Source organism: Cyprinus carpio, chromosome A17 (genome assembly GCF_018340385.1).
Source record: "Cyprinus carpio isolate SPL01 chromosome A17, ASM1834038v1, whole genome shotgun sequence".
NCBI lineage: Eukaryota > Metazoa > Chordata > Actinopteri > Cypriniformes > Cyprinidae > Cyprinus > Cyprinus carpio.
Window position 1 is genome coordinate 9,528,844 of NC_056588.1, and position 13,469 is coordinate 9,542,312.

The window sequence follows — 13,469 nt, forward strand, 5'->3', positions numbered from 1 at the left end:
AATGTATTATAGAAAACTGTTATTTTAAAATGTTAGAATATTTTACAACACTATTGTTTTCACTATACTGTTGCTCAAATACATGCAGAGCATAAGATACTTATTGCAAAAACATCAAAAATAAAAAATAAATAAATAAATGACCAAGAGTGCCACAAGAGTAAGTGATTAAATAAAGACCAAGACAATTCAATGATGAGTTTGGTTTTTATTAGATTCATCTTCTCTACAATTTAGATTCACTTTGTCTGCTTGTAGGGCTCCATTCCATATTCATGATGTGAACACACTCATTTTTTCCTGAGTAAATCAAAAAAAATATGTTTTTATATTTTTATATCGGGTTCCTATAAAACACTGCAAGATATATTATGTATCAGAATTATATTATGACAATCGATTTTATTATCTTAAATATAAAATGATTTATTGAGCAATTAAAAAAAGATTCTAGTAGTAGTAGTAGTAAATGATTATTCACCTAGTTTTCTCAATGTCCTCAATAGTCTCCGGAAGCCGCACGTTGTGGGTCTCAGAGAGGAGCAGCGCAAGGAGACCTGCACTGATGGCTACAGTGCAAAACAGGACCTGTGGCAGAGGAAGCCAGACCGCGTCCAGGAGGCTTACAAGAGGTGCAAGAGAAACGCCAACACGACCAACAAATGAGCTATAGCCCAATCCATTCTGCCTAAGGTCAGAAGTGAGAGAATGTTAACAAGCCCTTTTTCAATTTTTCATTTAATGTTCAAACACAAGTAGATTTGCAAATGATAAACAACTGACCGTAACACAGTCGGGTAGAGCTCAGTGGTATAAAGGAAAACACATGTGAAGGAGGCCTCTGAGAATCCTTTACCCAGCACAGAAATGACTGTACGGGGCAGCCACAAATCTAAAGACAGGACCAGAGACATAACCTGACCCATAAATTACATGACTGAAATGCATGACTAAAATGTGATTAATATCTCAAGATCCACAGGAAATTAGATTTTATACTTGCCCACTTTATTAAGTAAGTATTTTATTTGATACTTAGCCATTAAGTTGGCTTTTCATATTAAACTGGGATAAGGTGTATTTTAAATGGAAAAAAATACACAGATTTTGACATCAAAAACCTTTTAAAATTTCACATTTCAGAATGACTGAAATGCTGAACACTTATGAAATCAAAATGAATAACTTTTATATAATCACATTTAGTCTTTCAAAACTGTGACATTCCAAGTACTTATTGTTAATTTATTTAAATGGACTGAAAAGCTAAACACATGGTTGTGATGTCACAATAAATGACTGACTGTAAATACAAAACATTCACATAATAAATTCAATGAAATGCCTGACTCATGATGACAACTTCATAATAAATGGTTGTTATGTAATGGAATAAACAAAACAAAACAAACATTCACAGTTATAAAGCAAGTTGAGAGTCAGTCGCATGATTGTGGCATTATTATGATCTGTAATTTACCTCTTGGAATGAGGACAGTGATGCCAATGCAGACCCCTGTTGTAATCAGCGTGCCCACCTGGCTGTACCTGCGGCCAAGTCTATCAAGACACAAATAGGCCACCAGTTTTGATGGCAGCTCTATGGCCCCAAAAATAAACTGGGTCAGGTACAAGTTCAGCCCAAAACCACTGATATTCAAACTGATGCCATAGTAAGTGAATGCCACTCCAAACCTGCAAAAACAACTTACTTCAATATCTAGTATCACTCAATATCTAGTATCTAGTATCTAGTAATATCAAACCCGGATGTCCTGACTTGAGTTTGAAGAGCAAACCATAATTTTAGCCATTATAAAGTCTATTCTCTAGACAAAACATTCCCACCAGGTGATTCCAGTAAGTAGAGCCAGTTTTCTCATCTTAGAAGACCTCACAAGATCCAGATATGAGTACTTCCTGTCACCTCTGTCCTCAGCAATTATAATGTTGGCAAGGGTCTGAAAGGTCATGTTCCAAAAAGCTTTAGAAAAATGCAGGAAAATGTCATTACTTCCTCAAAAATAACATATTAAAATGTTACCTCTGGTTTGATGTCTCTGAGGTTTTGTTGTTTGTTATTGGCTGTGGCACATTTGCTCAGGTAAAAATGGGCCTCTTCCAGTCGCCCATTGGTTATGAGCCATCGTGCTGACTCTGGGATCCATCTAGAAGACAGAAATGTAGGTGATTTGGGAAAATTGGACATTTGAGTCAATCATAGTAACATCTTACCTCCATGTGATCACTGCCAGTCCGAGAGGAGCAGTTACTGTGATGACCAGACTCCTCCAGTCGTTGACGAGATAGGCAATGCCAGGCAATATCATAGTGCTGAGTGACCAATCAAAACTGATTATAACGCCAGCAATCGTCCTGTGTTCAATATCAGCCCATTCTACACCTGATGAATAATAATAATGTTATATTATTTCAAATAGATTGTCAGTCTGTGCATTAGTGGCAGGAATTTATAAGTGACTTTCTGCAAGTTTAATCTTTATGATAGTCAAGTGACTTACTGTACTTTATGAGTGAGTCATTCAATCATTCATTCAATCTGTTCAAAATGTTGATTCATGCTGGAATGTCATGAGTAAGTGAGTCATTGAATCATTCATTTAACCAGTTAATTTGAAAACGTTGCTTCATCTGGTACTTAACAAGTGTTGAGCTGTGTTTGTAAAATCTGTCTACTAAAAACTATATTGGGTTTTAAGCATATTAATTCTAAAATACATATTAATAAGTCACCCCTAGGTATGTAAGAAAGCACTCACACAGGACGATGGAGATGATACTGATGCCTGTAAGACCCATTCCAGTGAAGAACCTCATTATAGCAAACATGATGAAGGACTGAGACAATGCACTGGCCACCCCAAACAAAATGGCTATCAGGTAAGACACCATCAGCATTCGTTTCCTACCATACCTGGAATAAACACAATTGCAGTGTTCAGGAATAAATAACAACAAGTGACACAACCAATTACGTTTTTAAATAGCGTCACATGAGTTCAGCTGTTTTCAAAGCAGTTTAGCTTTTTCCAGAGCAAGCAACTTTTTAATGTCTTTAAAGGAACAATGCTGTCTCCTAAACAGGTCTTTGTGACAGTAAATCAGTTTGTCCTAAATGATCCCCTCTCCCTCAAAAGCATGTACTGTTGTCTGGTTCATTATAGTGAACTGATTTGTCTGAAACGATTCTCTCTCATATGCATGTCACATTATAAGATTGGCTCATTCTAGTGAATCGATTCATACTAAATGGTCTTCTTTCTTATATGCATGTAAAAGGGTTGAAATGTAGTTCATTCTAGTGAATCGATTCATCCTAAATAGTTCTTTTATTTGCATGCGGTGCTGGAAAGGCTGATTCATAGTTATTTGAGTTCCTGTTCTATATCTAGATTTTCAACCCAGTTAGAGTATTTTTTGCTGTATATAGTATGGATTTACTTTTTCCAATTGATACTTAAACCAATATTTAGATGTCTATTTATTCAAAACCAGTCATTTTTTTAAACACTTATTGCTCACTTAAGTAATATGTTTGTTTTTTTGGTGGTGTAGCTAACTAACAGTATACTGTAGTTATATTTCAACTTATGATTAGCTTATAACTTGGCATGCTGTTGTAGCATCAGCACTCACTATATCTCATGAAGGCCCTTGATCCATATTATACATTAAGTCTCACCTGTCACTCAGCCAGCCAAAAATGGCTGCTCCTAGCATCACACCAACGAAGAAGATAGTGGCTGTGGCTTTATTCAGACCTTTCCTGTCGCACACCAATTCAAACTGAAAGAGGAACACATACATTATTGGAGAGATGTCCTTTTTCTTTTGATCAGGGTTGTACGTCTGAATTGAACAACGTCTGAACTACAACTATGCTTTATTCAAAAATATTTGTATTTAAAGCAGCATGTAATTCTTGCACTAGTCTGAGAAACAAAAAGTCCCGCCCCCAAAATTACACCATTGGTTGAGCCAACCTTTTGGGGAAATCAACCCTTAAAAAAATGACTTAGAATTGTCTCTGAATATTAAGATAAAAAAACTAAAAACTTCAGCTTTAACATTTATTTAGGTGAAGTACTGTGATAAGAAGTACTGTGGAGACCATATTCAAACATATTTAACATTTTATAGTTATAAAAATTCATTTGAATGAAAGACAAATAAATTGAATTACCTCAGTAGCCAAGGCTGACTTAAATGTGCTGTTGTCATACTCCCATCCGTTCTGACACTCCACCACAGGAAGTTCTGTGCTGCTGGTGGAGTTTGTCAACAGGTTGAACTGAGGTTGGGAGAACATGTGACAGGAAGCAGGACTCCCATCTTCCTGTGCAGGAATACTGACAGTCAGTCTCTCTTCTTGACTCAGATTCCCAAGGATCCCATCAGCATCCAGAGAGCTGATATCACAATGATGAGATGGGATGGCGGCAATGAAGTTGTTTAACAGGAAGTGAAACGGCAGCGTGACTCTCGGAATCACCAAAAGGGCGATGATACTGATCTGGTATTTTCCAAACCCCCCAACCTCAGCCAACAGGTTCTCAAACTTCATCTTTGCTGATCAAATCTTCCGATGTGGCTCAAAGAAGCAGTGAGGGTGATATGGACTTGAGTTTGTCCTATCATAAGTCTTACACATTCACTGCTCTTATGTAGATCATTGGTGAATGTGATTTCACCAAGTACAACACATTCCTGGATCAACATCCTTGTTGATCCTGGAACAACATTCCAATCAACCAATCAGAATCGAGGGATACGTTTTCAAGAAATGTCAGTTTTAAACTTACAATAAGGGTTAGATGCTTCTACACCCTTGTTGTTCACCTATCATTTCTCTCTGATTTTAGGAATAAATTATGGGTAGGGTTAGGTTTTGGGGTGGGGATTGGGTTAGGTCTATATTTTTGGACAGTAATGTTGATCCAGGATCAACAAAAGATGTTGATCCAGGAACATGTCTTACCTGACAAAATCACGGCGACTGTAGATCATTAACCTCTCATATACTGACATGAAATACATTCATACATATTCTTTTTCTCTTTCATCTCTTTTTCTCAAACACAAACTCACACATGCACACACACATAAAGTATGTTGACTTAATGTAACTTCACACACATTTAAAGTAACATAAATACACTGAAAAAACAGTTGATGTAATTCAGAAACAGACATGGACAGACACTTTGCACTGAAAGATTGTACATAAGTGATTTTTTTTAGTAAATTAACATTTAACACAGAGAGTGTTGAAACCACAGTGGAGGCCTGACCTTCTACTAGTCATTTGTCAGACTTCCTGCTTAATAAATGACAACAGTGTTGTACAGTACATAGTCAAACTGGGGATAAAGGCAGGTCTCTAAAATACTTACAGTATATTAGAAAATATATATCATATTACTATATTTTGAACTAAACGTTTTAATTATTATTGAATTAAATATTACAATTTAAAACAACTGTTTTCTATTTTAATATATATTTTAAAATATAATTTATTCATGTAATGTCAAAGATGAATTTGTCACATGATCTTTCAGAAATCATTCTAATATACTTTTTTGATTTGTTGTTTTTGTATCATCAATGTTAAAAACAGTTGTGCAGCTTAACATTTTTGTGGAAACCATGATAAAATTAATATATTAAAAAAAAAATTTATATAACAAATAGCAATCTTTACTGCCACTTTTGAACGGTTTAATGCATCCTTACTGATTAAAAGCATTAATTTAATGATGTAGCACCAGTTAAATCAAAATTTGATCTCTGACAAAACTGCAGACTGGAAGGAATTAAAGCTGTTGAGTCTCACTTAAAGAGTAACTACTCTTTCTCCAAAATCTGTCACTACTGCCATCTAGAGTTTATGTAACATGGTACGATTATTAGAAGGACTTAACATGTAGCAACAAAAACTTCCTTCAATTATGTCCAGGTCAAATGAAGATTTTTAACACAGAAAGCTCTAGGTACTGTAGGAAAGTGGAAGGCACTTTCCTTTCTCACTCACGCCCAGTATCCATTTAAACAACTTTATATAACTGCATAAGGGATGCGCTGTTGGCCAGCTAACTTGTTGAACACAAATAGTCTGTCTGCTTACATTCAAGCCTTCTCTCTATAATTCGGTATTTACCACAGAATCACTTGGGATAAAGTTTAGATAATAAGCAAAACTGGTTACAAAAACTTTTTTTTTTCTGAATGAGACATGGCACACTCATTTTGTGTACAAGTCAGAGTATGTTTTTAACAAATGTCTCTGATTGGATATATGAGCTGTGTTCAGTCTGTATAATAACTTACATTATGACTCATCCAATCAAAAAGAGTTAAGTCAGAGTTACTCATTGTATGATCATATATGTGCTGTCAATAAAATAATTTGAAGAATTATGTACATGTGTGATATACTGGTTTGTTGTCATTATGGGAGAAGGCTTCCACAGCTCATTAACAGAGGTCAGACTAATGTAATGTGGAGCTGTCCAGGGTGCTGTCAAACAGAACCCAGTTTCAAAAGCTAGTGCTGTCCATGGTGCTGTGTGCAGGAAAAAAAACACTTAAAGAGAGAGATTAATTATAGAGATTAACTAAATATGTATCTAATATTAGGTTACATATGAGCAAAAAGACTGAATCTAAATTTCTTTAATCCTAAGAAAGAAAGTAAATCAGTACACTAAGACTCCATGAATCAAGAGTTTTATTAGTTATATACTTAAGGCAGGATCTGATGTCAAGTACAGCTCATGAGAATTGTCCCTATGGCAGGATGAAGGATTTTTGAGCTTGCGAAGTGATTTGCATATCACTGCGTTGTGTCTGCAGAGATGGGCAACTTTAAAGGGACGTTAATCTGATCCTCTGTTGTGAAATAAATAGGTTTCTTTCTGTAAAAGATAAATAATAAAGAAAATTACTGTGAATTTAAAAATGAGTAAAAGAAAGACAAACCAAATAACAACTGCGGTTTTGTGTCAGGTATAAAAGTTGATGTTTGCAAAAAGAAAACAAAAAAACTAAAGAAGAAAACAATTGCAAAGTGCATTAAAGACCTTTTCTTGTATTTTGTTTCATTTTTTCTATACCTCATCTGTTCGATATCTTCTATGGTTTCTTGTAATCTTGCGTTGTTGGTTTCAGGGAGAAGCCAAGCTATGAGACCAGAAAAGATGGCCAGCGTGCAGAAAATGACCTCTGGGAGGAGCGTCCACATGTCTTCTAAGAGCATGATAAGAGGAGAAATGGATGCCCCCAAACGTGCCATAAAACTGGCGTAGCCTAGCCCATTCTGCCTATAGACATGAAGTTGAGAGAACGGAAGCATTTTTGAAACCGAGTGAGCTTAATAATTGAAAAGGAAAATGGCAGACACTAACCTCATGACTGTAGGATAGAGCTCAGTGGTGTATAAGAACACAGTTGTGAACGAAGCCTCTGAAAGTCCTTTACCCAACACTGTGATCACAGTGCGAAACGTCCAGTATTCTAAACCCATAGAAACATTCGCACAGAAGAGGTCAGAGAAAATCATCACATAACCAAATCACATGTCATTCATGCCATTTAGAAAAAATGGGCAAAACAGTTTTGGGCAAAGAAGTGGTTGCAACACGACCTCATGAGATAACATAACTATTTTACGGTGTACTGATTTAATATAAAATTGTACAAAGTGATTCGTACCGAAACATATAATAAATAAATAAATCATGAAGCTCCACCCCTAAACCTAACCATCAGTGTCAAAACAGTATCAAAACTTGTCCTAAAATAGAAAATATCCTTAAAATTGAGCATTAAAATTTATTAATATTACCATAAATTGAACAGGTCCAACAATAACATTTTAAAACCTGATGCACTTACGTATTTTCTGCCCTAACAATGCAAATCAAATGGTCATTTGGAATTTATAATTTGCTTTTAGCATTGTTTTTTCCTGCTGACCTTGTCCCTTTTAGAACCATTGCGGTGTGTGAGTATGCCATTGATTTAAAGTACACTCGAAACTACAGGGCTGCTTTGTTAGAAATAGAAATGACAGATTTGATCTACAAACCTATGGGTGTGATGATGTTGATGAGTATGCAGACTCCTGTGAGCACCAGTGTCGCGGTCTGAGTGATTCTACGGCCAACCTTATTGAGACTAAAGTAGATGAGGATTTTCGCTGGCACTTCTATGGCTGCATAAATGAAGTGTGTCAGGTAAAGACCAAGCCCAAAGCCAGTGATGTTAAAGCTGATGCCGTAGTATGTAGAAGCAACTCCATACCTGCAAAAAAATAAATAAAAATAAATAAAATAAAATAAGGAGATAAGGTCTTTGCTTACACATATTCGGTAAATAGAGGCACTTTCTGACAACATAAAACACTCAAATTAGTGCACACACAAATACCTACCACACTATGCCAGTGAAAAGTGTGAGTCTCCTCATCTGTGGGGTTTTGAATAGGTCTAAGTAAGTGTAACTGTGAACATGGTGATCCACAGTTGTTACAGTGGACAAAGCCTGTGATGGAAACAGGAAGAAAGGTGTTTTAAACCTTTGTGAAATTAAATTCTTTGCAAGTATTTAAATTATGGCAAATGAGATCCTGTTTACCTCTGGTTTGACTCTAGATGTAAAGTCTCGTCTTTCATTAAAAGTAGCACATTTTTGCAGGTATTTGTATGCCGTTTCTACCTTTCCATTGGCTATTAGCCACCGCGCTGATTCAGGGATCCACCTACAAATATATTAACCAACCATTCTTTCTTCACAGTAGAAATAGGTTGTAATGATTTTAAAATTTTTTAGTCATAACCAGCTCAGAAATTTCAAACTTTTTAATACAAACTTGAAAGAAAATGGAGAATGAAGTGGTGTTAATGACATGATTAAATGATGGTAAGATATATTAATATTAAAAGCTATTTTTAAAATTATACTCATTGTGTACAGTATAGAAACAAAGTGCAAAATACAAAACATTAAATGCATATAGTTTAAAAAAGAGAGAATTGATTATGTCATTCACAATGGAATTGACAGCTTGTTTAGAACAGAGCTAGAACAGATATATATATATATATATATATACACATATATATATATACCTATATTATATATATATATATATATATATATATATATATATATAGGATATAATTTGACGACGAAAGGTACAAGGGCTCTTGGAGGTAATTTAGGACAAATTACATTATCTGTGAGAAGTGCTGAGGCTCATGGATGTACTGTAGCCAGTACTACACATGAGTTTTATTATTTGGAGAGAGAGAGAAAGAGAGAGAGAGAGAGAGAGAGAGATCTTTCCAGCTGAGAAAAAACATGACATGACCTTATAAAAAGGCTCTGACTGTGAGAAAGACTCAGAACTCTCATAGACAAACACATATTTTTTTCTTTAAAACGTAATGTTGTTCTCTTACCACCAAATGGCTGTAGAAAGAAGAAGAGGAGAAGTGACAGTAATAATCAGCATCCTCCAATCAGTGACCAGATAGGCAAAGCCAGCCAGCAGCATATTGCCTAAACTCCAAGAAATACTGCCGAACACACCGATTAAAGTACGGTGTTTAGTGTCTACCCACTCAATACCTACAGAACAGATTAGATTTAATCAAACATTGGAAATGTTACAAAAACATTTCGTGAAACATTTACAAAAAAATCACTTTCTACATGTTTTCCTATTTCCAGAAGAGAAAAGGGTAACATAATGTTCTTTAATAAAACATAATTTTAATACTTAACATTTCATTTTTAGAAATCTGCAACCTTGTAATTCAGCTTTTCTTTTATTTATATAGCACTTTATACAATACAGATTGTTGCAAAGCAGCATGCAAACTTCATGAAACATGAGAATAATTCAAATTCAAGCTCTAAAAAACCCCCAAAAACAATAGTGTCATTATAGACAGTGTTCAGCGTTGATTCAGTTCAGTACAATAACTGTAAAGTTCATCCATTATTTAATGAATTCAGTTATAAGCAGCTTTACAGAAGGCAACAGTGTCATCATCCGGCTTAATTCAGTTCAAGTTTTGTTAGGCTTCAGACAAGACTTACTTAGCACAACTGATATGTTAATGATTCCCGTCAGTGCGAATCCGGTCAGGAAGCGGAAGGCAGCAAACATGATGTAGGTGCTTGAGAAAGCACTAACAACACTGAACACTATAGATGACACATAGGACACCAGCAACATACTCCTACGGCCATACCTGAACAACAACACACAGATGAACATTTAGCACATCAATACTGCATTCATGATATGATTATGTTTCACTGAACTCTGTTATACACTCTCAGAAAAAAGGCACAAAACGTCAATGGGGTGGTACTCTTTCAAAAGTTACTAATATGTATGTACACTTTTGGTACTAATATGAACCTTTAAGTTACTGCCATTTAGGGGTAAAGGTAGAAAGTACTCAGTACCAGTGCTCACACTGCTTCAGTCTTAAGAGTATGAAAGTTGCTAAATGGAGGTTATTTACTTATCACAGAGCACTCCAAAGAACACAGTTCCAGCCATGACACCAACAAAAAATATGGTGGCTGATGCTCTGGCCAGTCCCCTCTTCTCACAGACTAAATCAAACTGATAGAGAAAATAAAGACAGAGAAACAGGAAAAAGTGTGAGTGGTGAGAGAGCTGAGAAGGAACCACATGGATACACCATCATGAGACTTTACCTGTGTGGCGAGAGTGCTGATGAACGTGCTGTTGTCATACTCCCATCCATTCTGGCACTGGACTACAGCAACCTCTGAGGGGCTGGAGGAGTTTGACAGCAGGTGGAACTGAGGATAAGAGAACATGTGACAGGAATCAGGAGTCCCATCATTCTGTACTGGAATACTAACAGTCAGTCTCTCATCCTGGCTCAGATTTCCAAAGATTCCCTCAGAGCTCAGAGAGCTGATGTTACAATGGTGAGATGGGATGGCGGCGATAAAGTTGTTCATCAGGAAGTGACACGGGATTGCGATGCGAGGTATAAACAGCAGCAAGACCAGTGCAATCTGGTATCGCCCGAAACCATTCGTCTCATCCAAAATGCTCTCAAACTTCATTGTCACCTGGAATGTCGTAGTCAATAAAACATCAATATTACTTAACTGATATAAAGTTATTTCAAGTGATTTGATGACATTACACTACTGTTCAAAAGTTTGGGGTCGGTAAGATTTAAAAAAAAAAAAAAAAAGAAAGAAAGAAATTAATAATTTTTTTCAGCAAGCAAAGTGATCAATATGACAGTAAAGGCATTTATAATGTTACAAAAAATATTTTAAATAAATGCTGTTCTTTTGAACTTTGAATTGATAAATCAATTAGTAAATGGTTGAAACCATCTCTGTTGCAACTCAGGCCTTTGAATGATTTTATAGGGCCTTGTATTTAAGGGATACTCCACCCCAAAATGAACATTTTGTCATTTATTCATTAATTTATTCTGACAATGACTTTCATACCTTTTATGGACCTTGGCACTGTTATTTACTTGGCAGTCTATGGGACAGTCTCAAGCCTCCAGGTTTTCATCCAAAATATCTTAAATTGTGTTCCGAAGACGAACGGAGCTTTTATGGGTTTGGAGCGACATGGGGGTAAGTGATTAATGACAAAATTTTCATTGTGGGGTGGAGTATCCCTTTAAGCTCAAGTTATTGTGCTAATGGACTCTGAAAACTCTGTGAACCAACATGAATTCTTTTTAAGTCCATTCCTTCACCCTACATTAGCTTCATAGCAGGCTATGGACCACAGTGGGTACAGCACTGTTTGAACGCTGTGCACAGCTGCAGAGACACACACCAGCTGGACCAAAACACAATCTGTCTTAATGCATTTCAAAAGCATTTGGATAGAATGCTTGATGGAAATGATTTCATTCCATTATCAATAATGGTGGATACTTCAAATGTGTATTACTTGATGATTTCATTTTCCAATTGCTTCTCTTTTTTCCCTTATGTACAAATATCCTCAAATGAATAAACAATTCATTCAGTAATAATAATAATAAATAAATAAATAAAACACTTGAAAACAGTCCACTGTGAAGCTGTTGACTTTTTTGTTCATTAAATTATCACATTGATTAAAACAAAGATATTTTGTCAGTGTTGTTTTTTTTTTTTAACACTCTTAGAAGCACTACGATACAATTCAAACAGTTAAAACAAATTCCAAGAGTGAATAGACACTCACCTCTGCTTTAGCTTGATTATTGAAGTGTGCGGATAATCTTTGTCGAGTGCTGTGATGGTGAAGAGCTTTAACAAGCAGAGTCAAAGACAGATGGTTATTGGAGAATAGGAATGACCAGTACTTCATAAATAAAGACTAAATGAAGCCCCTCCCCAAACACCCTTCATCGTTCCTCCCTCTCTGCCCCCTTCAGCTATAAAGAGATGCTGCTTTTGGCTGTTGAGTAACTTTATTTCTGTCAATTCAGGCATTTCTGCTTTCACTCTCCATTTGTCTATCATCTACTGTACAGTGCAATGTCTCTCTAGCTGCTATACTGTCATGATAACAACACCAAGCAAAATCAGAGTTTAGAATCAAAGCTTTTGTTGTACAATCCTCAGAGGAAATGTGGTGAGACATTTCACCATGGGGTTTCACTGTAGAAACCCTTCACATAAAAATTCCAATCAGAATAATGAGACAGGAGTATGATGATGCGCAGTTAATCTGAAATCGCTGTAATGGCCATTGACAGGTATTATACAAACAAATTATTACACACAACCACTTCAGCAATATGAACCGACCAATTAAAGAATCAGTGATCTCACTGGCCCAGCATGTTTGACTATATAAAATATATGTTTATCTCAGCCCTCAGTTAGTCTCAATCATGCAGACAGAATTTGTAGCGGTAAGATTAAACAGTGTTTCAAAGTTTTTTATGCTCCAATCCCATCTTGTCAACTGTTTGTGCTGGAATAAGTTGTTCTGACAAGAGATTAGACTTTAAAATGACCGTTTGCAGTGAATGGGTGTTCTGACTGCTAAAAGAATAGGTACAACTAATTTCTGCCCTTTATCCTGAAGCAGTCTGACGGACACAAAGATCAAGTGTGATTACGTAGTGTTCTTAGCTTTATTATTTTTGGCAACTGGCCCAAATTCTAAAATTGCATGCAGTTTGTTGGATCAGTATACAGTACTGTGCAAAAGTTTGGGGTCAGTAAGTGTGTTTTTCTTAAAGAGAAAATAATGCACTGAATTGTAAAAAAAAAAAAACACTTACTGACCCCAAACAATAAGGATATTTATGTTACAAAAGCTTTTTATTTCAAATAAGTGCTGTTCTTTTTAAGCTTTTTATTCATCTTCCACAAAAATATTAAGCAGCACAACATTTTCAAGACAACAATAAATGTTT

At 35.8% G+C, this 13,469-nt stretch overlaps 2 protein-coding genes across 3 annotated transcripts; both read right to left on the reverse strand.

The window, feature by feature from the left end:
- Positions 1 to 188: 188 nt before the first annotated feature.
- Positions 189 to 4,751, reverse strand: LOC109108040 (solute carrier family 22 member 7-like). Its single transcript, XM_019121213.2, has 10 exons — positions 4,205 to 4,751; positions 3,704 to 3,807; positions 2,781 to 2,935; positions 2,236 to 2,404; positions 2,045 to 2,168; positions 1,849 to 1,961; positions 1,481 to 1,695; positions 784 to 892; positions 482 to 688; positions 189 to 300 (listed from the first exon to the last, which is right to left on the reverse strand). Exons 1-10 carry the CDS (start codon positions 4,583 to 4,585, stop codon positions 291 to 293), a joined length of 1,587 nt encoding a protein of 528 aa, XP_018976758.2. The 5' UTR covers positions 4,586 to 4,751; the 3' UTR covers positions 189 to 290.
- A 1,022-nt stretch (positions 4,752 to 5,773) lies between these two features.
- LOC109108609 (solute carrier family 22 member 7-like) lies at positions 5,774 to 13,316 on the reverse strand. 2 transcript variants are annotated; one of them, XM_042773941.1, is made up of 11 exons: positions 12,284 to 13,316; positions 10,762 to 10,869; positions 10,563 to 10,666; positions 10,129 to 10,283; positions 9,486 to 9,654; positions 8,659 to 8,782; positions 8,456 to 8,565; positions 8,111 to 8,325; positions 7,428 to 7,536; positions 7,137 to 7,343; positions 5,774 to 6,938 (listed from the first exon to the last, which is right to left on the reverse strand). In XM_042773941.1, exons 1-11 carry the CDS (start codon positions 12,407 to 12,409, stop codon positions 6,857 to 6,859), a joined length of 1,509 nt encoding a protein of 502 aa, XP_042629875.1. In that variant the 5' UTR covers positions 12,410 to 13,316; the 3' UTR covers positions 5,774 to 6,856. The 2 variants fall into 2 exon arrangements, with proteins under 2 accessions (XP_042629875.1, XP_042629874.1); XM_042773940.1 differs by having other exon boundaries at positions 5,777 to 6,938; positions 10,762 to 11,148.
- Between the last annotated feature and the right edge of the window lie 153 nt (positions 13,317 to 13,469).